The sequence below is a fragment of the Lutra lutra genome, chromosome 6, assembly GCF_902655055.1.
Source record: "Lutra lutra chromosome 6, mLutLut1.2, whole genome shotgun sequence".
Lineage (NCBI taxonomy): Eukaryota > Metazoa > Chordata > Mammalia > Carnivora > Mustelidae > Lutra > Lutra lutra.
Genome location: NC_062283.1, coordinates 35006796 through 35033324, shown reverse-complemented (window position 1 = coordinate 35033324; position 26529 = coordinate 35006796). Strand labels below are relative to the sequence as shown.

The 26529-nt window shown below is 38.2% G+C and overlaps 1 protein-coding gene across 3 annotated transcripts in view; it reads right to left on the bottom strand.

Annotated features, from left to right (window-relative positions):
- Window positions 1-26529, bottom strand: part of MAPK14 (mitogen-activated protein kinase 14) — a 77033-nt gene that overhangs the window by 42052 nt on the left and 8452 nt on the right. For all 3 annotated transcript variants that reach the window (XM_047732213.1, XM_047732212.1, XM_047732214.1), the window contains 2 exons: window positions 9385-9514; window positions 2208-2266 (listed from right to left, as the gene is read on the bottom strand). In XM_047732213.1, coding sequence (XP_047588169.1) covers window positions 2208-2266; window positions 9385-9514 — 189 coding nt within the window. The remainder of the gene's footprint in view (window positions 1-2207; window positions 2267-9384; window positions 9515-26529) is intronic.

The window sequence follows — 26529 nt, the reverse complement described above, 5'->3', positions numbered from 1 at the left end:
AGAAAAAGGGTACCATTCTGGTGAGTGATGTTGACAATGGGAGAAGTTATGCACATGTGCAGCAGGGGCATAATTGGGAAATCTCTATACCTCCCTCTAAATTTTGTTATAAAGTTAAAGATGCTCTAGGGGAGCCTGGGTGGCTCAGATGGTTAAGCGTCTGCCTTCGGCTCAGGTCACAATCCCAGGGTCCTGGGATCGAGCCCCGCATCGGGCTCCCTGCTCCTCGGGAAGTCTGCTTCTCCCTCTCCCACTCCCCCTGCTTGTGTTCCTGCTTTAGCTATCTCTCTCTCTCTCTCTGTCAAATAAATAAATAAAATCTCTTTTAAAAAAAAGTTAAAGATGCTCTAAAAATACTGTCTTTAAAAAAATAAAAATGAATTTTAAAGGAAAAAAAAAAACCCACAACATTCTGCAATATTCTTTTCCAAGTATAGCTTACAGCATGGCTCAACAATTTGAAACACACGTGCCCTTGCCTGGGTAGCATCCAATATTCTTTGGAAGCCTCCACATTCCAGTGCCAAGCAGGGCTGCAGGTTTTTAGTTATTGCCTATTTTTCCCTTTGTTTGTTTCTTTTTTTCTTTTGTTAAGACTTTATTTATTTGAGAGAATAAGAGCGAGCATGAGCAGAGGTGAGGGGCAAAAGGAGAAGCCCTCCCAGCTGAGCAGGGAGCCTGAACACGGGGCTCAATTCCAGCACCCTTGGGATCACAACCTGAGCCCAAGGCACACACTTAACCAACTGAGCCAGCCAGGTGCCCGCCCTTTGCTTGTTTCTTAAACTTCCATTAGCAGGATAAAGGTAAATGTGGGTGGAAATTCTCACACCTGGACCACATTCTTCACTTTCATCTTCTATTCTTAGCTATATCATCTTTCAACTAAGCTCACATGGTGGGGAAAAATTCACTACTTTTCCTGCTCCTTTTACAATTCATGTTCTATATTTTTCATTTTTTTCTTTGACCCTTTCATTAGATAGAACACACAAGCTCAAACATAGCCCCCTGCTTATTCTTTGGGAAAGGAGCAAATGGTGCTTGCACTCAGCCTAGGATAAATAAAGGTGGGAGAAACTGAACACAGGATAAGGGTGGGGAGAAAGTGGTTAAGTTCAGCACTGGGGAGTCGAGGTTAAGAAAGAAGCAGCCATGATCTGCAGTTCTGTGTTGATTTTCACAACAGTCATCTCCTTCCAGGTAAGAATGCCAAAAATTACAAGAGGACAAAATGTATAACTCTGAATTTAAGGTGTTCCTTTTCTCTATGGTGGAGTATATCTGTGAATTGGGAATGGGAGGGAGGTGGGCTAATTCAGCTACTGGGGAAGCTCCAGTAGATAGCTCCTATGTGCACAAGAACACCTGCCGGAATCAATCTCATACTCACGCATGTGCAATCTGGGCATGTGAGGGCATTAATGCCCCCCTGGAGCAAACCCTTGCCAACAGGCCAGGGGCCAGGAGATAAATGCTCCCCATCTGAGGTGTATTCCAATCGCTCCCTAGAAGATCCTGGTAGTTTTCAGCCCAGTTGCCCACAATGGTGACCTACTAAACAAATATTCTCACAGCAGCCTTCTCTCCTGTTTCATTTTCCCAAACCTCCACTACTGATTCCTGATAACCTCAGGCTAGCACTGGGAAAACAAGCACTGGGCAGCAGCTTTCTCAATACATGAGGCCCACCGCCTGTCTCAGGACAGAAATCTAATACTTCAAGCAAGCAGGCAGGTCTAGTACCATTTCCACATGCAAGTGGGACAAAAGGGAGAGAAGAATTTATATGGAACCAGGGCCTGGTTACATTGCTTGATGTGAATGCAATGACGTAAAGTATAAAGGTATTCCTTGAAAACTGGGACAGGCAATTTGAGAACAAAAATCATAAAACTCCCTATGCTCCTTTCCATGAAAGTCCTGCAAGGACTCACCACTATATCCTCACAACGTGCCTGGAATGATGAAAATACTAATAGACAGCTGAGCCTTGACAACGTAGCAGTTGGGCGCTGACCCTCCCACGAGGATTTAGACCATACATGATACACATTTCTATATCCATCCCCTTCCCCTAGGGGAGTTGGATGGTAGGAATAAAGAATCTTTTGAAGTCTGTATATCGCTAAATGGTGCAGGAAGAGAAGTGGTCTGCTAATCGTTATCATCCAGCTGAGGAAGGCAAAGGCAGAAGATTCACTCACACATCATTGAATTCCTCCAGAGACCTTGCAGGTGTAAAAACATCCAGCAGACCGATCACCTATAAGAAAATAGAAAAATCAAGCAGTAAATAAATATAGAACCATAATACCATTAGGTCTTAACCATTTTAATAGGAACTGATTTCAAATCCCACTACTTTAGTTCAATGACATCACATCATCATACACTTAACTGCAACTTATTTTTTTTAACCAAATTATGCTTTTGATCTTTTCTTATTAGCCTTATTAGCCTTATTATCGCCTCCCAGAATAACATATTTTACCATTAAAAACATCATTTCTTTAGAATTTGCTCACATGTAGCCAGTAGTTTATCGGGAAACAAAAAGCTTTAGGGCTCTTGACTTATACACACACTGACAGTCTAATGTTGAACAAGCAGGAAAAAAGTCACACTTCAACTGCTATTACTATAGTGTCATTTTTCTTTTTTTTTTTTTTTAAGATTTTATTTATTTACTTGACAGGCAGAGATTACAAGCAGGTGGAGAGGCAGGCAGAGAGAGAGGAGGAGGCAGGCTCCCCACGGAGCAGAGAGCCCGATGCGGGGCTCTATCCCCAGACCCTGGGATCATGACCTGAGCCGAAGGCAGAGGCTTTAACACACTGAGCCACCCAGGTGCCCCTCATTTTTCTTTTTTAAACATATTATTATTCCATGAAAATTTCCATATGTAGTCTTCAAGACTGACATTTTTTTTTTTTAGATTTTATTTATATTTGTCAGAGAGAGAGAGGGAGAGAGAGCGAGCACAGGCAGACAGAATGGCAGGCAGAGGCAGAGGGAGAAGCAGGCTCCCTGACAAGAAAGGAGCCCAATGCGGGACTGGGATCCCAGGACGCCGGGATCATGACCTGAGCCGAAGGCAGCTGCTTAACCAACTGAGCCACCCAGGCATCCCAAGACTGACATTTTTTGAGTCCCAAAATATTCTCTTAGTATATTCTTGGTGTTATTCTTATAATATTCTTAATACTCAGACACTTTTCTTAGTCATCGTCAAGTATTTAGATCAGACTATTTAAAAATGACAAAAAGAAAAGGCCATCTTGGGGCGCCTGGGTGGCTCAGTGGGTTAAGCCGCTGCCTCCGGCTCAGGTCATGATCCCAGGTCCTGGGTTCGAGCCCCACATCGGGCTTTCTGCTCAGCAGGGAGCCTGCTTCCTCCTCTCTCTCTGCCTGCCTCTCTGCCTACTTGTGATTTCTCTCTGTCAAATAAATAAATAAAATCTTTAAAAAAAAAAAAAAAAGAAAAGAAAAGGCCATCTTTGTACAACAAGGATGAAGCAAAAACGACTTAATACTCAGTAATCCATGGTTTTTGAGCAGTTTTTCTGATCATGGACTTACACTTACTAATCTGTATAGACTACCACCATTCCCAAACCACCCCCAGTCACTCCTAAAACCAGAATTAAGAATATCTGGAAACAAAACAAACAAAAGCTAAATGGCCTTCAAGAACAGACCCACAAATGGGCCACATTAGCATGCTGCTCTAACCTAGCAAGTTAAACGAACAGTCCTGAAAGTAAAATATACCTATGCTGCAAACATTACCATAAAAAAGAACACTCTTAATTAGAATGTTACTCCACTCATCTAACTATCAGACTTTTAAAAGCAATTTCAATTATACAGCCTGACCCAAAAGGGAAACAAGCCCCCAAAAAAGCCTTGGAAGTCAAGGAGAATAGTTTTTCAAGACTTTACATCTTATTCCAAAGGAAAGGTACAGTTATCTGTACGATCATTACCCAGACAACTGTATACAAGAAAATCAAAATTACTTATAATTGCTCTACCTATTATAACTATCATTGACATTTTGAGATATTTCCTTTGATGTTTCTGATGTATGTAAATTAAAGTTGGGGTTATACGCTGCATAAGTTTATATCCTGCCTTGTCACTTACTATATAATGATTATATCTTCAAATAGTTTTCATGTTCTACCATTTGTATATATCATAATTTAACCAATTTCCTATCTTTGGACATGTAAGGACCACTGCAAGTGTGTATGTACACATATTTGCATATGTGTATGTATATGTGTATGTAATATATATTTTTGTACATCTTGTATATCCTTCCAGAAAATAAGTTTCAAGAAATAGAATTATAGCATCAAAGGACACCAATATATTTAAGGATCAGCATACATTCTCACCAACAGTGTATCCCTGACCTTATGACGGCTCTGAATGGTGCTTTAAATTTAAGTCAAATCATTTTCTTTTACCTTCCCCATCTAAACCATAATCGTTCTCCCTGAGTTTGATAGACTGCTAGCTTAAGACCTCTGATCTTCTGATTACTCTCCCCATCCTCACTTGTACTTTAGGTAACTGAGATCTAGAAGCCAATTTTATTCAACTGTTCCAATATTTTCTAAACATTGATTCTTGTTATGTGAGATGCCTCATCTCCCCAGTGCAATAGGAAAAGTTTAAAACAATTCTCATTGTTTTACATTAGTTAGTGGTGATTGTGAAAATCCTCAGATTAAAGTAAATCACCAGAAATCAGTTTACATAGGATTTTTCATGCAAGAGGTACCTCAAAGACAAAATAAAGTAAAACTTAAAAATAAGTCCAATCATTTCAAATAACAGCTCCAACTTCAATTTGAAAACACAAGCATTTTGGAATCCAACAGCTTTAAGTTGGAACTCCACAGTCAGTTGTGATTTCCTGGATCCATGCATGAATTTATGTCTTCTTCAATCCAATAATCCCAGCTCTTGGAATAGTGCCTGGCACACAGTACTTTAATTAGTATTTGTTAAATAAATGAAAAACGGGTATCTTCTCCGAGCTTCACTTCCTCATACGGAAGAGAGGGGGGTGCTCATTTTTACTGCATTGTGGGGAAGATTAAGTCAACAATGTAACTCAAGGTGCCTAGTCCAAAGGCCTGACCCTCTGTTGATTACCAAGTAAGTGGTGATCACAGTCCTTAAGTTTTATAAAGAATTACAAATACAAATCACAGAAATAATTTGAAGCAGCTACTTCCAGTACAAAACTAAGCTAGTTCCAGTACACAAAACTAAGCTAAATTATTCAAATGACTAAGGAGCATGACTGTCAGAAGCACAATAGACTAATTTGGAAAACATAATAGAGCAAGCACGTTAGTAAACAGCCTATCAAATTTAATTTCCTAAAAAGGACCCGTTTTATGAGATTAAAACTACTCATATTACATCAAAGTATTTTTAATTTTTTGTGGGCTTTTACTAATATCCCTTCTCCATTAATAAGTTTCCCAGCAGTAGAACAGTTCTGGGAACTTTTAGGAATATTCCATAAACTATTCATTTCTATTTTTTAAATGGAAATTTCCTTTTAAATCAAGTTAATTTTAGCCTATTTCTTTATTCCTTTTGCCATTATATGTTTTCAGACACCCAAAAGTAACCCAGGAATCAATTATTCAGAAAAGACATTTATAATAGAAATAATCAGCAAATGTCTCTGATGACTGTCCTACAATGGTCCAAAAGCTGACAGACAAAAGTTAACACACATTTGTTAACACACATACTCAAGAAAAAAACCCACCTTAACTCAGTCACCGAAGACAATATCTAATGTATTTAACACAAGTGCACCAAGACAATGACTTGGCCTATCATGGCAGTGTTACATCTAAGGCTCCCAAATAAAATTTATTAAAGGATTCCTTGGATTTTTAAATCTCAAAACGCACAGATTTCCAGGTCCTTAACACCAGGCAGTCTTTGTAGTACCTATTCAGAAACCAAAAAGATGCAACTGGCAGGATGCTTCCCTTTCATTTTTCCTTAGAGCAGGTGTTAATGAGATCAAGGTCACAAGTCCAATCAGGAAAGCACCAGCTGACTCTGTTCAGAGAGTAACTCTTACAGGCACAGAGGACATAGCTCTAGCTCCTACTACCCATATGGTAAGCATGTATCTGTCATTCGTTATCACTAATAAAAGAAATAAGATGAACCACTGATTCTGAGTCAGGCATTTCTGTGTAAAAGATCACCTGTGCACTTGGCATCTAGAAATTATATTTGTTACCAATACTTAGTATTGTCAAGAGTCTTAAGCTGCTGCTGTTTCTGGAGGCCTAGTGGCTGGTTAAAAATTGTACAGGGGCCCAAAAGAGTCATTCATTCATTCACTCATTCATTCATTTAAAAGATTTTATTTTTAAGTAATCTCTACACCCAACGCGGGGCTCAAACTTACAACCCTGAGATCAAGAGTCCCATGATCTACTGACTGGGCCAACCAGGTACGACCCAAAACGGTTTTTTTTGGTTTTTGGTTTTTGGTTTTTGGTTTGTTTTGTTTTACAATTTTATTTATTTGAGAGAAAGAGAGAGAGAGAGCACATGTGCACAAGTCGGGAGAGGGAGAGGGAGAAGCAGGCTCCCCGCTGAGCATGGAGCCTGATGTGGGGCTCGATCCCAGGACCCTGGAATCATGACCTCAGCTGAAGACAAATGCTTAACAGACTGGAACGACCTGGGCACCCCCAAAAGAGTCATTTTTTAAAAAAGAAAGAGGAAGAGAAAGAGGAAGATGAGGAGAGGAACTCCTCTTAAATCCTCAATTATTTAAGAGGAACTCCTCTTAAAATCCTCAAATTTTGGGGCGCCTGGGTGGCTCAGTGGGTTAAGCCGCTGCCTTCGGCTCAGGTCATGATCCCAGGTCCTGGGTTCGAGCCCCACATCGGGCTTTCTGCTCAGCGGGGAGCCTGCTTCCTCCTCTCTCTCTGCCTGCCTCTCTGCCTACTTGTGATTTCTCTCTGTCAAATAAATAAATAAAATCTTTAAAAAAATAAAAAAAAAAAATCCTCAAATTTATTTGGAGGTTTTGGCTCTTCCCTGCATAAAACTACTTTTACAATTTGAGCTTCTAACAAGTGTTTGTGGAATAGGCTGACATTTAGGAATTTTCCTATATTGAGTCAAAGTCTGTTAGCCCCTAACAGAATAGAGAACTAAAAAACATTCAGCCATATGCCTTTTTTTGTTCAAAACCAAATCACCAATATTTAAGTACAGATGACCCTCTCCATTGATACTGCTAAAATCTAAACATGTTAACATGAAAAGCCCAGCTGCTATTAAGCAAACTGCTTATGAAACAACATACATAAATTAAAATCCTGTGTTCCTATACTATCAGCCCTCCCTCTCCTTTTTAAAATTTATCCATTCATTTTAGAGAGAGAGAGAAAGAGAGAATGCAATAGGGAAGACCAGAGAAAGAGACAGTCCTAAGCAGAGCACCAACCCCAACACAGGGCTGGGGCCCATGACCCCAAGATAACAACCTGAACGGAAACTGAAAATCAGACACTCAACGGACTATGCACCCCCAGGCATCCCATCAGGATTCTTGTAGAACTTCCTAAATTAGAACAATCGTATCCCATCATTGTGGCCTCTTCATTTCTACAAATGTAACCAGTCTAATACTGTCTAAGACACATTTTGAAGTATCTCATTACAGACAATTAGCATAATAAACTAAATAAGCTTATTTCTTATGATTACTAGAAAAACTAAGGCATGGATTCAGTTAACCCAAAATAATCTTTGCCCTAAACACTGGCTTAAATGGTCTACGAAGAGAAGCAGAACAATGAGGTGTAGTGCTGGTAATCTAAACCAGATGCTCATAAATGAGCACTGGCAACATCAGTGGGATCCCAGGGCCTCCTCAAAGTGCTTTGGGGTTCCATAAATGTTTCGTTTGTGTTCTATTTTCAAAGTTTTCTTTATTTAAAAAGATATGATAATGTCTTTGTCATATTTATTAATGTGTAATGAAAAACAGCATACACACTCAACTGTGTTAAAAATTAAATGTAAATGCATCAGTTAGGCTGCCAGGCTACCTTGATTATATGCAGACCTTGGAATAAAGCATCTCCTGGTAGCTTTTTCCATATATCTCAACTTCTTGTAAACATGTCACTGATTAGGAAGGCTGCAGCACTGCACTGAACTTTTTAAAAACACAGCTTTGCACATGGATGCTCACAAAATTTATACCTAGGAATAGAGGCTACCTGGGGAAAACAGAATTTGCTCAATAGTATGCAATTAAAATAAACCATGAAAATAAATAAGCTATAGCTGTGACTGTAAGAGCATTGGTAATCCAACTCCAAATTCAAGTCTCAATGCTCCCAATTTAGAAAAAATTTGTATTCTGTGAAACAAGTATATATTAATAAAGTATCACAGATCTGTAATTTAAAAAAAAATTTTAAAGTCCAATTATTAAAACAAAAAAGGTCTGAACAGCCAAATAATAAATTTATACATTTTGAATTTTTTTCTACACAGTAACGATCAATACAGTCAAATCTCTATGGCCATTGTTTCCACAATGCTACAAATTTTACAGTTCCTTTCATATGGCAATCACATACATTCCCTTTAACTTGATTTTAAAATTTAGGAAAATAAGTATCCTCCATTAATTATTTTCCATTTTTAGCTAATAGTCCAGTCGCAACCATTTACTGTATTAGGATTTTGAAGCACTCCTTTGCAGGTCAGCATTGCTCTCAAATTTCCAAATTGACAGGAAAGAAAAAGTTATGTTTAACTTAAACAGTGTGTTTGTCACATTTATTAAAATACCTGAATCTGGAAAAGCTGTCCTGAAAAAGATTAAAAAGGAAAATTATAATATTAAATTATCCATAAATTAATAGTCACCTTTTATAAGACATTCAGTGAACGTAAGGCATGCTGCCTCAAACTTCCCACTGAAATAACCCATAATACAAATAGCCTCGGCCTCCCATATTCGGACACTATAGCCTTAAGTAAACTCGGTAAAGAATACAAAATTTGTTTGTAATATTTTCTCTTAAATATCTTTTTATTTAAAAAAAAAAAAAAAGTCAGTTAATGCTTTCCCTCTGAAACTGTCCAAGTAACACTTGAACTCTAGGAAGATGTACCCATTGACTCCCAAGGCTTTGTGGGGCTACCAGGTGTAACACAGCGACCACAAACACTCTGGTACCAGGAGGATGGTCCAAAGTCTGATGCATTCTCATGTATGCCCATCTGTAGTAATTAAAACACAATTTTTTCCAGTCCATTCAAGAACAGCATTTACTCCTTGCGTGAGTAACTTACATTTTCATGTTTCATATGTTTAAGTAACCGCAGTTCTCTGTAGGTCCTTTTGGCATGAATAATGGACTGAAATGGTCTGGAGAGCTTCTTCACTGCCACACGTAACCCGGTTTTTGTGTCAAAAGCAGCACTAAGGAAAAAAACACATAAAAATTTCATTATTGAATGTGCTTCTAAATACTTCAAAATTAGTACTTATAAGGAAGGCTATTTCATTTCCAAATTAAGTGGGTCTATAACAAAATACAAAATATAAACATAAACACTAAAATGAGCTATAATCCCACTATCCAAAGTAACCTTCTTTTATTTTTGGTGTTTCCTTCTCATTTTTTTTTTCTACGCATCTAAATCAGGGATCAGAAAATTTTTTCCTGAAGGGCCAGAGAAAAAATAGTTCAGACTTTGTGAGGCTTAGGATCTTTGTCGCAACTACTCAACTCTGTGGTTATAGCCAGACAATAAATTTGAAAATGGATGTAGCTGTGTCCCAATTAGCACAAAAACAAGCAGCCTCTTGATCTACAGGAGCCAAAAGACTGATCTACAAAGAGCTGGATTCTGTCCTCTGTGCCTTAGGCCTCACTGGCACTTTGCCACCAAATGCTGCCTGATCAGAGTGGAGGGCTTGGAATGATTTCAGGACAATGAGTTGGCAGAAAAATTTCTTGAGCACCTACAAAGTATCTGCCACTCTTTAGAAGCTGAGATATAAGAAGGACAAGTCAGCAAATCCCTGCCCTCAGGGATGGGGGAGAGGGGATCAGCAGAATAATCCAGTAATTTCAAATAGAGATGAAGGCTATGACTAAATAAAACAGAATAATGGGACAAATGACAGAAAGCCAGTGGAGTTTTGCTACTTTAACTGGGATGTCTGAGCAAGTAGGTTCAAGCTGAGATAACTGAATGATGAGAAAGTAGCAACCATGTAAAGGTATATGGAAAAAGAGCTACAGAGAAGAAAAAAGTTGTATTATTTTTTGTTTACTTATTTTTTTTAAAGATTTTATTTATTTATTTGACAGAGAGAGACACACAGTGAGAGAGGGAAGTGGGAGAGGGAGAAGCAGGCTTCCTTCTGAGCAGGGAGCCTAATGCAGGGCTTGATCCCAGGACCCCGGGATCAAGACCTGAGGCGATGACAGATGCTTAATGACTGAGCCACCCAGGTGCCTGGAAAAAAGTAGTATTATTAAGATTTATTGAGTCTTTATTGCAAACCATAACTGTTCCAGGCCCTTAACGTTAATTTTTGTTAAAACTAAAATTAAAATAAGTTTTAATCCCTAACACTGCTATGAAGTAACTGCTATTATCATTCTGCCACTCAGAAATGAGGAAACTGAAGCACAGAGATGCTAAATAACTTGCCCATGATCACAAAGCTAGAAAGTGGCAGGAGGGAATCTGGATCCACAGCTCATGCTACTAACCACTTGCCATGCTGCCTCTCAGAAGAGCAAGTGCAAACAAAGGAAAGAAGACACAGAGGTAGACAAAATATGGCATGCTGGAGGGCGTAAAGATGGCCTGTGTAGGTGGAGCAAGGGGAGAGGAGAAAAGATTGAGGTCAGAGGTACCGGCAGAGGCTAGGTCATGTAGGACAACTATAGCAAGAAACTTGATGTGTATTTTAATTATTTTTAGAGCCTGGGCTAATCCGATGATGCCTCATCCTCCTGTTTCTCTCAGTCTCTAATAGGTATCCAAGACCTCCGGATCATCTATTGGGACCAAACTTTTTCCTATGTGACTCTGTACTTGTTCCAGAAGTTCCCCCCACTTTCCTCCCAAATCCCTAGACTAAGTCCTTGCCCTTCAACTCCCAATTTGTTACCAACTCCTATAAATCTTCAACCCCCTTTCTGAGCCTCCCCTCCATCTCTTTATTATTTTTTTTCCCTCCATCTCTTTAATTGAAACTAGGCTCTACCTTGAAGACACTACTCTTACAGCCCTGCCCTTGGAGGGGAATCTCTCTCGTATCCCATGTACCTCACGGCTAGCAGGTGGGGCAGATGTCCTCCTCACCAACCATTCCTACTTCCAGACTCTGATTCTCCGTTTGCTTTACAAAAGCCCCCGCTCGCAGCAATTGCTACCTCTCTGTTGCTGTAATCCACTGACCCGGAATTTTCCATCATTCACTGAAAAGTTAGTTCCTATCTCAAAGTCTCTCTCCACTCCCAACTTCTGTCATCATTCTTGGCAACTTCAACATCCAGGTGGAGGACACATCCAACATCCTGGCCTCTCTGTTTCCTGACCTCTCCAGGAAACTCCACCTCATCCAGCCTCCTCCATGGTCACGCCCTGGACCTCTATCACCACCAAAAGCTGCCCTGCCTACACTGTTTTGAATGCCAGCACCCATTTTCTATCACAAACCTTCTATGTCTTTTAGTTTACTTCTTGTTTACTTATATCCTGACTACAGTGGTTTGTGGACCTAGTCATCGTTGGCTGATTCTATCCTTCAAGCCCTCTCCCATCTTCATTTCCCTTCTTGCCTGGCTTAGACTACATGATCCCTTTTGCTCTTTCTCTCTGTCTCCTACACTCACCTGGATAAAGTCTAACTTTGGGTGATCTTAACTATTTAATTCTCCTTGTCTGAATCCAAGAACCAATTGTGGTTGAAAAAAAAAAAAAAGAATGTACAATCATATAGACTGATTTCATTCTTAATTTCTAACCTTAACCTCAAATAAGGCTCTCAAAACTGCCACTTTTTTTTCAAGGAAGTGCACTTTCTTACTCAAAGTCATCATTTGACACTGTCTCTCTCCTCAAACCTCCAATTCACCCTCTTCCTTCAAAAGTCGCCCCGGCCTTCATCAAGAAAACAGAAACCAACAAAAGGAAGCTCCATCTGCCTACAGGTAAATCTATAAACCCATCTATACTTGAACCTATCTTCTCTTCTTCCTCTCTTGCTATAACAAAGTACACATGCCCTTTCTTACGAAAATCCAAAACCTCAATACATGCTCTGGAGGCACCTCCGTCATCCCTTCAAGGACCTCACACCTTCATTCCCTTCCTTTCTCTCCCTTCTGAGTTTCTCCCTATCTTCTGGGTCATTCTCATCACATAAATATGAGTTATTGCCCATCCTCGAAAAACAAAAAATTTCCCTTGAATGCTCTCAGAGTTAGAATTCCCCATTGGTTCTCAACAGTGTGGTTCCTAGACCAGCAGCATTTGTATCACCTGGGATTTATAAGAAATGCAAATTCTCAGGTCCATCTCCCAGACCCACTGAATTGGACACTGAAGGGGGTCCAGTAATCTGTATTTTATCAAGCCCACCACATAACTGTAACAAACAGTGACATCTGAGAACCACTAATCTATGCCACTGCTCTTCCACGGACCAACAGCATCAGTATTATGGAGGAGCTCTTTAGAAATGCAGAATCTCCAGAGACCTGTACCCCTGGGGCTAGTAATACATTATAAATTTATTAAAAAATAAAACTAAAATAAACTATATGATAAAAGGGGGGAAAAAAAGAAATGCAGAATCTCAGGCTTTAAAGTAGAATCTACATTTTGACAAGACCTCCAAGTAATTCATATGTATCTTAAGGTTTGACTCATTTCCTCAGGTCCCATTCTTTCCTCAATCCATTACACTGAATCTACTCTTTTCAGGTCATTAATGACCTGTTACCAAATTCATTGGCCATGTTCCTGGATCACCAGTTGATCCAGGATCCAGTTGATCCATTTCCCCTCTCTCGAAACACTCTCCATTCTGGAGTCCATATCAGCACATTCTTTTTTTTTTTTTTTTTAAATTAACATATAATTTATTTATTTCAGGGGTACAGGTCTATGATTCATCAGTCTTCCAGTACTCACCATAGCACATACCCTCCCCCATGTCCATAACCCAGCCACCCTATCCCTCGCCACTACCCCAGCAGCCCTCAGTTTATTTCCTGAGATTAAGACTCTCTTATGGTTTATCTCCTTCCCCAGTCCTATCATTTCATTTTCCCCTCCCTTCCCCCTACAAACTCCCACCCTGCTTCTCAAATTCCTCATATCAGAGAGATCATATGATAATTGTCTTTCTCTGACTGACTTAATTTGCTTAACATAATACCCTCTAGTTCCATCCACATCATTGAAAATTACAAGATTTCAGTTTTTTGATGGCTGCATAGTATTCCATTGTGTGTGTGTGTGTGTGTGTGTGTGTGTGTGTGTGTGTATCACATCTTCTTTATCCATTCATCCGTTGATGGACATCTAGGTTCTTTCCATAGTTTGGCTATTGTAGACACTGCTGCTATAAACATTCCGGTGCATGTGCCCCTTTGGATCACTACATTTGTATATTTATGGTAAACACCCAATAGTGCGATTGCTGGGCCATAGGGCAGCTGTATTTTCAACTTTTTTGAGGAACTTCCATACTGTTTTCCAGAATGGCTCCACCAGCTTGCATTCTCACCAACTGTGTAGGAGGGTTCCCCTTTCTCTGCATCCTCACCAACACCTGTCGCTTCCTGACTTGTTAATTTCTACCGTTTTTCTGTGACCTCTATGGTAGCTCCCTCTCTGATTCCACTGCCTGTGGTCCCTCTACTTGGAACTCTCTGTTAGTTCCTCAGGGCATGACACTGGACCCTATTCTCTCTCCCACATTCTAGATGATCTCATCTATACCCAAGACTTTAAATTAAATGCCGTCTTATATTGAAAACTTGCAAATCTATATCTCTCACTGAAATCTCTCTATTTGAGTCTGACTGCTTACCTAACATCTCCACATGAAAACCACATAAGCACCTTAAAACTTAACAAATTCAAAACACCTGGAACTATTCTTCTCCCTGTTTCCTATGTCTCAATAAATGGACTTTCATCCAATTGCTCGAGCTAAACATTTGATTATCCTTGATTTCCTCCAGCCTCCTGGCCCCCATCCAAATCTATCAGCAAGTGTTGTCATTTCCTTCTCCAAAATACATCTCTAATTCAACTTCTCTTCATTTCACTGCTACCATACTAGTCCAAATCATCATCACCAGCCTGCCTTCTTCTACTAGTCTCCCTGTTTTGTTCCCTTCCTACATACTCTCCATAAGCATCCAATTCAATCTTTTAAAAATATAAATTAGAGGACAACACCCACTTCTTCAAATCCTTCAAGGAATTTCCTTGGCATATATAATAAAACGCAGATTTCCTATCATAGCCTACAAGGTTCGGGTGATCTGACCACCAGTGACCACTCCATCCTGCTCCTGTGCTATTCCTTCCTTCCCCTCAGCCACTATGTTTTGAACATGCTGGCTCCTTTCAGTTTCTTGAATTCTTTGATGGGCTGTTTCTGGTTCCTGAGCTGCTCTTCTCTCCCATGTCCACTCCACCCAGCAGCAGAATACTTATCCTTCAAGCTCTGGCTTAAATTGCCATCCCCCCTTGGATTATCAACAGGTCTGTCATTCTGTCACCACACACTCCTCATTTCCTTTCTTATCCTACATAGAGGGGGAGTTCACCTCTCTCCCCCTCCTTTTCCTACAAACCCATAAAATAATTACTTCTTCCCTCTTGAAAGTACCAGGTAAATATATACTCTTCTCTACACCCCGCAATGGCTCAAGTGAGACAGAAAATGGCCCGTGCCATGTGACGCATCCTCCCCAACTCTTCACCTCAGTTTGCCTGCCTACCTGCATGTTCCCCTCCTCCACTGGTAAACCCTTTGGGACATCCTGGAGCAACAAATGTTATCAGGTTTCTAGCTGAACTGCCCATGACCGAATGTGCAAGTTCAATTCAGTGACAAAGAAATAAGCAGCCCATTTGAACTGCCTGTCCAAGCCATTCTCCATGCCAGCTTTACAGTAATAAGGTACATATTTTTATCTCTGACTCCTGTATCTATTTAGAGAAAGGCAGGCTAAGATTAATCAGTACCCTACCCCAGTGATCACAATTTATTACTATATCTTTATTTACCACCCAGCAGAGTGGTTAAATAAAGGCTGGGGCTTTGGTATTAGACTATCTGGTTTTAATTTCAGTTCTGCCACTGAGTAGAGTATAATCTTGAGAAACTTAATTAAATTCTCTCAGCCTCACATATAAAATGAGGATAAGGTATATATTAATAAGGAGAATGGTTGTTAAGATTAAATGGGGTAACTTTTGTAGTTTTAGCAAAAGGGCCTAGCCCATAGTCAAGCTTAAATACTGGATGTTAATAATGTCTGCCTTTCCTACTCATCATAAGCACCTTGAGGGCAGTTAGTGTCTTCTGCTTTATTCACCACTGTATCACACAGGACTCAGCATCATCATGCCTGGCACATATATGTTCTCGAAAAAGGCTTTACAAAAGTTTAAGAGCATTCTGTGATGCAGTTATCTGAAACATGTAAGAAAAAACTTCAACTTTATTAGGTGGCCCTCAATTTTTATAAATTCAGTAGCATCCAGGGGTGTCCATCTGGCTCAGTCAGTGGAGCATGCAACTTTTGATCTTGGGGATGTAAGTTCGAGACCAGACTGGGTGCAGAGATTATTAAAAAATGAAACTGGCTCATAGGGTAGCTCTATTTTCAACTTTTTGAGGAACCTCCATGCTGTTTTCCAGAGTGGTTGCACCAGCTTGCATTCCCACCAACAGTGGAGGAGCGTCCTCCTTTCTCCCCATCCTTGCCAGCATCTGTCATTTCCTGACTTGTTTATTTTAGCCATTCTGACTGGTGTGAGGTGATATCTCATTGTGGTTTTGAATTGTATTTCCCTGATGCTGAGCGATCTGGAGCATTTTTTCACGTGTCTGTTGGCCATCTGGATGTCTTCTTTGCAGAAATGTCTGTTCATGTCCTCTGCCCATTTCTTGATTGGATTATTTGTCCTTTGGGTGTTGAGTTTGCTAAGCTCTTTATAGATTTTGGATACTAGCCCTTTATCTGATATGTCATTTGCAAATATCTTCTCCCATTCTGTCAGTTGTCTTTTGGTTTTGTTAACTGTTTCCTTTGCTGTTCAAGCATCAACTCTTAATGGATACTACTGAATGGATCCTCAATGGATCTCTGACTAGAACTCTTAATGGATAATCAAGCTCAACTTTGCAAAAAGTTCGGTCCATTTTAAATATATTCTAATTGTATAAACTCTGCTTTTCTAAAATTTTCCTGCCATAATTAATTGCATTTCATATGGGAAAAGCTCAAGATAGTATTAATGAAAAGTATTTCATAAGAAATGACCTTTGGAAAAAAAAAGAAGAAGAAGAAAGAAAGAAAAGAAATAACCTTTGCTCTCTTTGTATTACTTAATTTAGGGGAAGTTTTTCAATCCCTAAAATTCTACTACTCCCTATGAATCTAGAATACTGGAGGAGGCAAAGATGTGGAATTTTACAAATAACAAAGTATCACTTCCTGATTATTTACTGAAATACCTCCTTCATGAGAAGCTTTGTGAATACAAAAGAAACATTAAACATTGTACCTGATGTCACAGAACCTACCATCTAACTGGAATGATGAAAGCAAACAATGCCCAATAAAATAGTGCAACTATAAACACTTGACTACTTTTTTAAACCTTAGATTCAAAAATATATAAATTGGGTTTAAAAGTTTACATATAAAAATATATAAGTTGGAGTCACAATATATGTGTTTATTGCAGCTTGTTCAAAAGAAGGAAAGCAGAAATGACCTTAATGTCCAATAGGGGAGAATCTAGATTATGGTATTTTCTCCCATATATATTGCAGCCATTAGCAAGAATCTCCATATAGTACTAACATGTACATGTTCTATTATTAATGGGAAAGAGAACAAGTTTCAGAAGTAAAGAATGATCCTATCTGTGGGGGTGGGGAGACTGTATACTCATACATGTATATATAAATATACACAGAGAATAAATGTCTAATATATTCAGAATTTTAACTTTTTTGCTTATATTTCCTGATTTTTTTAAAAATGAGCTTGTATCTTTTAATATTAGGTATTAGTAAAATTAGAACCTAAGTCATCTGTATTGTTGTTACCATAAAAGAAAAAATAGGTACTCTCTAACTTAATAAAAACACTATTAACATATTTCCTTCAGAGGCGCCTGGGTGGCTCAGTTGTTGGGCGTCTGCCTTCAGCTCAGTCGTGGTCCTAGGATCCTGGGATCGAGCTCATGTTGGGCTCACTGCTCTGCAGGAAGCCTGCTTCTCCCTCTTCAACTCCCCCTGCTTGTGTTCCCTCTCTGGTTGTCTCTCTCTGTGTCAAATAAATAAAATCTTTTTTAAAAAATTGTATTTCCTTCAAATGATACTTACATAGCTATACTCTTGGTACATAAATTTGGGCTCTATCCCAAAGGCATAAGCATTTTCCATTTTACTAAACATTTATAGTAATTTCATTAAATATCTGCACCACGATCTACTCAACTATTCTCTTATTGATGGGCATTATAGCCATTCCATTCATTCATACATACAAATATGATAAATACTATTACAATGGACATCTTAATTCATACTGCTTCTACAATAATTGCATGATTTCCTTAAAACAGATGATTTTTACTTCAAAGGACATACATTCTCACTTTTTAAAATATTTTGCTTACAAAAGAGAATAAGCAGGAATTGTTCAGAGAAACTGCTTTCTGCTTATCAATGATTCCTATGACAAAGCTGCTGAGGCAAAGAATATAATATCCATCCTCAACCCCACCTCTTTAAGAATTTACTGCTCTGACCTAGCCTCCTGTTATTATCACTAATTAAAGCAATATTTAGAAAGAGGAGAAATTTCACCCCAAATCAAACACTGATTACCAAAAGCAAAAATTACTGATAATTTTTTAAATTACCTGATAAAACCAATTAAATCAAAGGAGAAGAAATTCAAATTTACTGAATATCTGACTATGTCATACATCATTTGGGAAATATTTAACTTAATCCTTATAACTTTTTACGATAGTTATATTGGCTTTACAAAATAAGAAACTAATGGTCAAAGACATTAACAACTCATCCAAGGGCATATAACTCCTAGGCAGTGGGATTCAAACCCAGATTGCTCTAATATCAATGTGCACTCTTTTTCCAGAATGCCAACCTGCCCAGGATAAGGGCAATTCGCTTTGCCTTTATTATAATGATTCACTTACTAGTATTATCAGTTGGGCCTCTTAATCACATTTTTAAAAATTATAGCTACATATAAAATCTTGTTTTCATGAACAACATCATAAAATGGGATTATCTTTACAATGATCAGGTTTCCCAAACTAAAATTAAGGATACATCATTTAATAAGGTTTTCCTCCAATTACAAATTCACATGAAGTCTCCCACAGCTATAAAGTTAACTCACATTTTATAAAATCGCTGATATGGTAAAGAAAAAATTAAAGGAAAAAATATAAAATTCATTAAAAGCAGTGATTATAAATGTAGGATGTCATACTCACTCATCTACTGCTGTGAACCCAGTGCCTAGGACACAATATTCAATAAAACTGAATGTTTTGTTACCCATTCAAATTTGCCTCCTCTCTCCCCACCAAAAACTGGATTAGGTTCTTTTTTTTAAAATATTTTATTTATTTATTTGACAGAGGGAGAGAGAGCATAAGCAGGAGGAGCGGCAGAGGGGTGGGAGAAGCAGGCTGTCCACTGAGCAGGGAGCACAAAGCAGAGCTAGATCCCAGGACCCTGGGATCATGACCTGTGCTGAAGGCAGACTCTTATCCAACTGAGCCACCCAGATGCTCCTGGCTTATTAGATTCTTAACATATCCTAATATATTCTGTTTAACTTCCAAATTTATTTATCCCACTTAATTCCACAATAGATTTAAGGCAGTATGGAACTATACATACATAACTTGAAATAACAGTGATTATGGGAAAATAAGAGATTCTGTATAGATGAGGTTAACATACTAATGAGTACTATGAGGTCTTTTCTAAATACCCTTTAGAGTGGGTTTTTAAGTGGGCTCTGAACCCACTAAAGCCATCACACAAGAGAACACAACCAGTTAAGACATGAGTCACAGGGACCATATAATAAAAACAAACTAGGTACTCAGGAGAACTGAAGAGAGACATAATTATTCCTGTAATAAAACCAGAGAAGAGTTCCTCCTGTGTATGTTTATGAAGGAGATGCTGTATAATGTGGTAAAAATGTCCTAAGCAACATTCTTAGTGGGTTTCAGACGGTTCTTTTCTTAGCGTTTCTTCATCAGTGGAGACTGTTTCATAAAGCCAAAATACCGTTCATTATTAGCAAAGGTGGGGAAAAGAGTACATAATAGCATGCATGCTGCCATTCTCCAGCGGACTTAACCTAAGAGGAAATCTTAAGTGTGTCGAGAGAAAAAGGTAAGCTCCATGCTCCTCAGATAATCCTCTAAAAATGATTTCCATCAACTGAGCTTTTGATAGGTACAGAGACTCAGAGCCTCTGTGTTTCTCCTCCATGACTGGCCCCTGGCTTGCAGATTTTCTATGCAGCAAGGCAGAGGCAGATCAATATGCTCCAACACTCAGGTGAGTTGCTAGATAGAGTAAGAGAGACCATCTCTTAGGAAAAGCGAAGTGCTGCCTACCCAGGACAAATGCTCACACTAACAGAGCATGGGAGGACAAATGACCGTGCCAGGTTTTTCCTCAAAAAACAATTTTGGTTTTCCCCAACAGAATGAAGAATGAGCCATCACCTGACAAGTCTCTAGGTAATTTGTGAGGATCAGAAGCGGTTTTACAATTTCTTTCAATGGTCATAGATGACTTCTCTAATCCCCGCATGATGTTACTGAGAAAAAAAATGAACCCTCAATAATGTTTAAAATGACAAACCACAATTTTGTTTATTTTTGGAAATTATGGGAAAAATTTAAATATATTAAAATTTGTACTTACACTGAACTAACAAACTCCCATTAATGCATCAAATTAAATGCATCAAATTAAAGTATCTAAGGTGAAGGAAATAATGCAAAAACATGACATCTCTTCTCCACATTATACAATTTGAGGCTTTTTTCCAATAGAATCAGGCTAACTGCTAATAGCCTGCAAAATGAGCCTTCTAAATAAGTAATTTATACTACTAACTTGGAACTTCCTCTTTACCTATAACATCTGGTACAAATTTCAATAAATATCATACTAGAAAGATTTTTTGGCACACATCTCCCACTACTATGGAAACTTTTTTTCTTCCTCCTAAATTCAGACAAATGTGCAAGTATCACCATAGGTTTTTTTTTATTTTTATGGTCTATCCCTCCATTTTGGAAATAATGTCATGAAAATAAGGCAAATTTATGCAAAAACTAGAACTCGAGTTTTGATTTAGGAACCTCAAAAAATATCCTGCAGAGCAGCAAGGGACTTAAAACTGATTCTAAAAACTCATCACATTTGAAATATTGTTAGCTTTCTTTTAATAGTTTCACTAACTCTCAAATACTTTGTTTTAATGTTTATATAACACTTTTTTTAAAGGATCACAAAATGATTTGACTATTTGCAACTATATATAGTATTTTTAAGTGGAATTTAGTTTCTTATAATAACACTTTCATACTTATGGGACAAACATCAAATGTCATTAATACAACTGTTACAAGTGTACAATGTAACCAATCCCCAACTTTTCAGGTTTTAAATATTACTCTCAAAGAGGCTCAAAACACAAATGACATATTAAACAGTCTAACAATAGATTAATACACTGAATGGAAAAGAGTCATTTAATTGACCATGTACTTTGCCTTACACAACTTAATAGTTCAAGAACTTTTATGCAAATTGAGTATTTTCATGAAAATCTCATTCAGACAGGAAGTGTATTTGTGACAGGATTTATTTGGGACACTAGCTATGTGGCTGGAACTCAACAGCATAGAAACACATACTGGATACCTGCCATTCTTGATCAGTCTAATTCCTGCTGCAAAACTTCTAAACTACTAGAGCAAAAATGTTTTTCACAATTGCTTTAATTTTTATTAGCCTGATGAAAACTAAAATGCAAACAATGTAGAAATTCACTTAGACATGCAATCTAAAAAATCAAACCGATTTGTGATTAAAATGTGAAATGCAATTAATCTTCATTTGCTGTAAGCCCATTTGAAAATAGAATGATTTTGTAACATATTTCTTCACTGAAGTTTTAAAAGCCACAGTGGTGTCAACACTGGTGTCGGTTAACAATATTTCTTTGATTGCAAATGCAGTTAATACATCTGTATCAAGAGCAATAGTTATCTCATATTGATTACAAAAATATTACATGTGGATTATTTTATTACATGTGAAATTATTTTCCCAAGCCTCATTAGAATATTGTCACCAGGGACGCCTGGGTGGCTCAGTTGGTTAAGCGGCTGCCTTCGGCTCAGGTCATGATCCCAGCGTCCTGGGATCGAGTCCCACATCGGGCTCCTTGCTCAGCGGGGAGCCTGCTTCTCCCTCTGCCTCCACCTACCACTCTGTCTGCCTGTGCTCATGCTCGCTCCCTCTCTCTCTAAAAAAAAAAAAAAAAAAAGAATATTGTCACCATGGATTTACCTTCACTACTTTTGTGTTTGAAAATTTCAGTAACTGGGGCGCCTGGGCGGCTCAGTGGGTTAAGCCTCTGCCTTCAGCTCAGGTCATGACTGGGATCAAGCCCCACATCAGGCTCTCTGCTCAGCGGGAGCCTGCTTCTCCCTCTCTATCTGCCTGCCTCTCTGCCTGCTTCTGCCTACTTGTGATTTTCCTCTCTGTCAATAAATAAATTAAAAATCTTTAAAAAAAAAAAAAAAAAAAAAGAAAAAAAAATTTCAGTAACAAATGTTTTTGAAATTATCATTAACTAGTTTTTAACTCCTTTCAAGCAAATATGAAATAAATGAATCCTATATTACATTTTAACTATTTATGATTATCATCAGTCAACTTTGCTTGCTGCTCCAATTAAAAGGCTTTTACAATAATTGTGTTCATAGGCTTCATATCCAGAAAAAAAGCCCCCTACAAACATATCCTATAAACATGACTAACAGGTATTACTATGTCTTCACAATCTTTGGTTTGCATAGTCTGTGACTCTCCATCTTATATGACATACACATATATTTTACAGTAACACTTAGTGTATTACTAAATAATAAATTACCCCCAAGTTTGGTGGCCTCAACAAGATTTATTATCTCACAGTTTTTGTGAGTCAGGAACTGGGGAGCTGGATAGTTGAGTGGTTCTGGCTCAGAGTCTCTCAAGAGGATGCAGTCCAGATACTGGCCTTCGCTACAGTCATTTGAAAGCCCAACTGAGGCTGGAAGATCCGCTTCTAGGATGGCTGCCTCACACGGCTTTGGCAGGCCCCAGTTCTTCATAATGTGGGCTTCTCTGTAAGGCTGCTTCTGAGTCTTCTCAACAGAGCTGTCCCTAAGGCAGTGGTTCTCAACAGAGGGCAGTTTCCCCCCAAGGGGTACCTGACAATGTCTGAGTCATTTTTGGCTGCTACACCTGGAGTGTGTGGAGTGGGCACTGGCATCTAGTGGGTAAAGGCCAGGGTTACTGCTAAACATCCTTCACAACAAAGAATTATCTGGTCCAAAATGTCAATAGTGCTGAGGCTGAAAAACTGCTCTAGAGCAAATGATTTCAGAGAAACATTCAGAGAAAGAGCAAGATAGGGGCCATATATCTTTTATGACCTACCCTCAGAATCACATTCCATGTTTATGAGCACATTCCATATATTAGAGAAGCAATTACCACCTTCACTGAAGGTGAGGATTATTAGCTCCACCTCTTTAAAGGAGACGTATCTAATAATTTATGGTCATATTTTTAAAACTTTGCAACATGGTTTTGTTGTTGTTTTAAACAAAATACTGAAATTTTCAAGATATTTCACTTACTTTTAGGAATGCTATTTAAGAATCTTTTTACTGCTCTGGAAAAATCACTGGAATTCCATTTAACAAAGCTACTTTTGCTTCCTAGTGAATGGTCTCTGCAGTATTTTGATGACCTAATCTCAAAAAATTCTATTAAGCATAAACATATGCAGTCTGATACAGAGAAAAAAAAACTAGTAGTCAAAAGACTTGAGTTCTAGTTTTGGTTCTGGCACTTCCTAGCAGTGTTCTGGGGCAAAGCTTCTATATGCCTGTTTCCAAATAAATAAAATGGGTGTGTCACCAGCTCTGCTTATCTCACAATGCTGTTTTTAGGCTTAAATAAAATAATTATGTGACAGTACACTATGAACTGTAAAAGGCAGGTAGTTTTAGGTGTTCTAGGTTGAAATAACATGCTATTATAAAATAGTTTCATGACAGCTTCTAGCATGGGGTTTACCACACAGTAGATTCTCAATATATATATTTAGATCTATTACTCTCGAATTTGAAGTTGAGTAAACCTCTGAAATGACAGTAAAATAGGGAAAGTAAAATACAATTGAGGGACCAAATCCTCAAGTCTTTTGTTTTCATGCTACGGATAACGAACATGTAGTTTCTACAAGTTAAAATGTACAATAAAATTATTCAGCAATTATTAGGCAGGATCTAAGACTACAATCAGCAACATAATGTAGCCAATACTTTATAAACAGTGAATAAAAAAAAAAAATCCCTTTATTATTTGTTTCCAAATCCAAACTCTGAGGAAGAGCAGAAGCTATAGGTGATCTGCATATCCTCAGAATCTAGCCCAGGGCCTGGAACATAATTCAAGATTAATAAGTATATACCAAAGCAGATAGTTCTTGACCTCAAGGAACAGTGAAGTCTCACTGGAGACTCAGAATAAACAGACACTCACATAAATTACTGAAGACTTTTAAAAACAATACATTTGCTTCCTCTAATCCATTCTATACACTCCAGTCAGATCAGTTTTAAAAACACTTTTCCTCAATACTTTAAAAACTCAAGAAATTTTAACAGCTTTCCATGGCCTAGGAAAATGCAGTGCCTTAGCCCTACTCCATGGGTACTTCATTTCTGGGTGTAGGATCTAAGCATCTGTATTTAAAAACTCCACACTGATTCTGAAGAACAACCAGAGTAAGAACCACAACTGGGTTCAAGCTACCTGAAATATTCAGGCCAGTAGATCTCATAACTAATTCTCTTAGTTGTGTTTTCTCCTGGTCCCTAAAATATGTTCCCTTTCCTCTTCTCCAAATATTATCCACCTTTCAAAATAACCTTCAGATGATTTTTTTTCCATGAAACCATTCTAACTACTATAGCCCACAATGCCCCACATCTCTACACACATCAATACCTTTATATATATACAGTTCACTTCGATTTTATGTCTATTTCTTTGTTTATTTGTTTGTTTTAATAGGCTCCATGGCAGGGCTTGAACTCATGACCCTGAGATCAAGATCTGAGCTGAGATTGAGAGCCGGTTGCTTAACCAACTGAGCCACCCAGGTGCCCCTTTTGTCTATTTCTTTTAACACTGATAGGCATTTAACACTGATGGATGACCAACAGATTTTCTTCACTACGTTAAATCTAAAGCACAGGCAAATACATATACACACACATTTCAAATTTTCCAAAATCATGTTGCCTTAACAAAGTTACAGAAAGTTACAGAAATCTTCAAATAATTGGCTTGTTCCCTCATTGTAATTTTCATGACCACTGTCATTCATCAGTGCTAATGAAAGCTTTCTTCAAATATCACACCTTCACAACTCTAAGCCTGAATCATACACGTTTATAACATCAATCTATTCCCAGGGTAATTAGTGCTAGATCTGAGATCATCCTCAATGTTAAGAAAAATAACCAAGGAAAAGCATGAAACATGGTCTCAATAGACCTTAAAACCAAAGGGTTAGATATTCTTGAGATAAGGTTTAGAAATACAAATTTGGACACACAATGTATGAACAAAGCCCCTGCTGAGACTGTATCATATGATGAACTGTGCCTGAGTGGCACAGTTGGTTAAGCGTCTGATTCTTTGTTTTGGCTCAGGTAATGATCTCAGAGTCCGGGGATCAAGCCCTGAATTAGGCTCTGTGCTCAGCATGGAGTCTGCTTGAGACACTCTCTCTTTCTCTCTCTGCCCCTCCCGCTCATGCTGTATCTGTCTGTCTCTCTCTCTCTCTCTCTTTAGGGTTTTAATAAAACCTTAAAAAAAAAGAAGAAGAAGAGACGAAAGAAGAGAGAAGAAGAAGAAGAAGAGAGAAGAAGAATAGAAGAAGAAGAAGAAGAAAAGAATATGCACAGAAAGTATTGTTTTCTATCTTTCTGCTAGTGGAAGGTTCAAGTTACCCTATCTAGGTTTTCCTCAGAGCCAATCGAACCCAAATACATAGGGTTATAAAAGTAGTTCGCGACAAGGGTGATTTTGTCCCCAGTGGACATATGGCAATGTCTAGAGACATTTTGGTTGTCACAACTGGAGTTGCTCCTGATATTCTAGCAAGGAGGGTACAAGGATACTTCTAATATCCTATAATCCACAAGATAGTCAGCCACCCCAAACAATTATCCCACCATAATGTCAGTAGTTGAGTAACCCTAGGTTATATTAGATTTGGAACCTGATAGATGTTCATAATACTTACTGTTTTCTAATTTGCTATTTTCCCTTTTAGCTCCCTTTAGCATTGATACCATTTAAACTTACTGAGATTGCTAATTTCAAAGCAGATCATTCAAAGCATAAGGCACATAACATCTAGTACACATAACATTTTGTTCCTAAACTAGGAACAAAAAATGAAGCAAGATAAACTTAAAATGTCAAATGAAAAAATTATTATAAGTTTATCATATAAGATGCCAACATCAATATTTCACTTCAGTTTAATACAAAAATCATTAAGAAGCTGAAGAAGATAACTAAGATTTTTCCCAGCATTTGGTTGCCCGGAGAAGAAAACATAAATAGAAACTTATTATGCAAAAGTCTAAGTTCGAGAAGGCTCAAGCTAGATAAAGCCCTATATGGATTTGACAGAAGGTGGGGGGAGAAATACCTTTTGGGGGATATTAAGAATAATGCAATTATTTCTGTAAGTAAAGTTACATCTAGTACAAGGATGATGAAATACAAGAAAGAATTCAATATACACTTGCATAAATCAGACACTTCAAGCT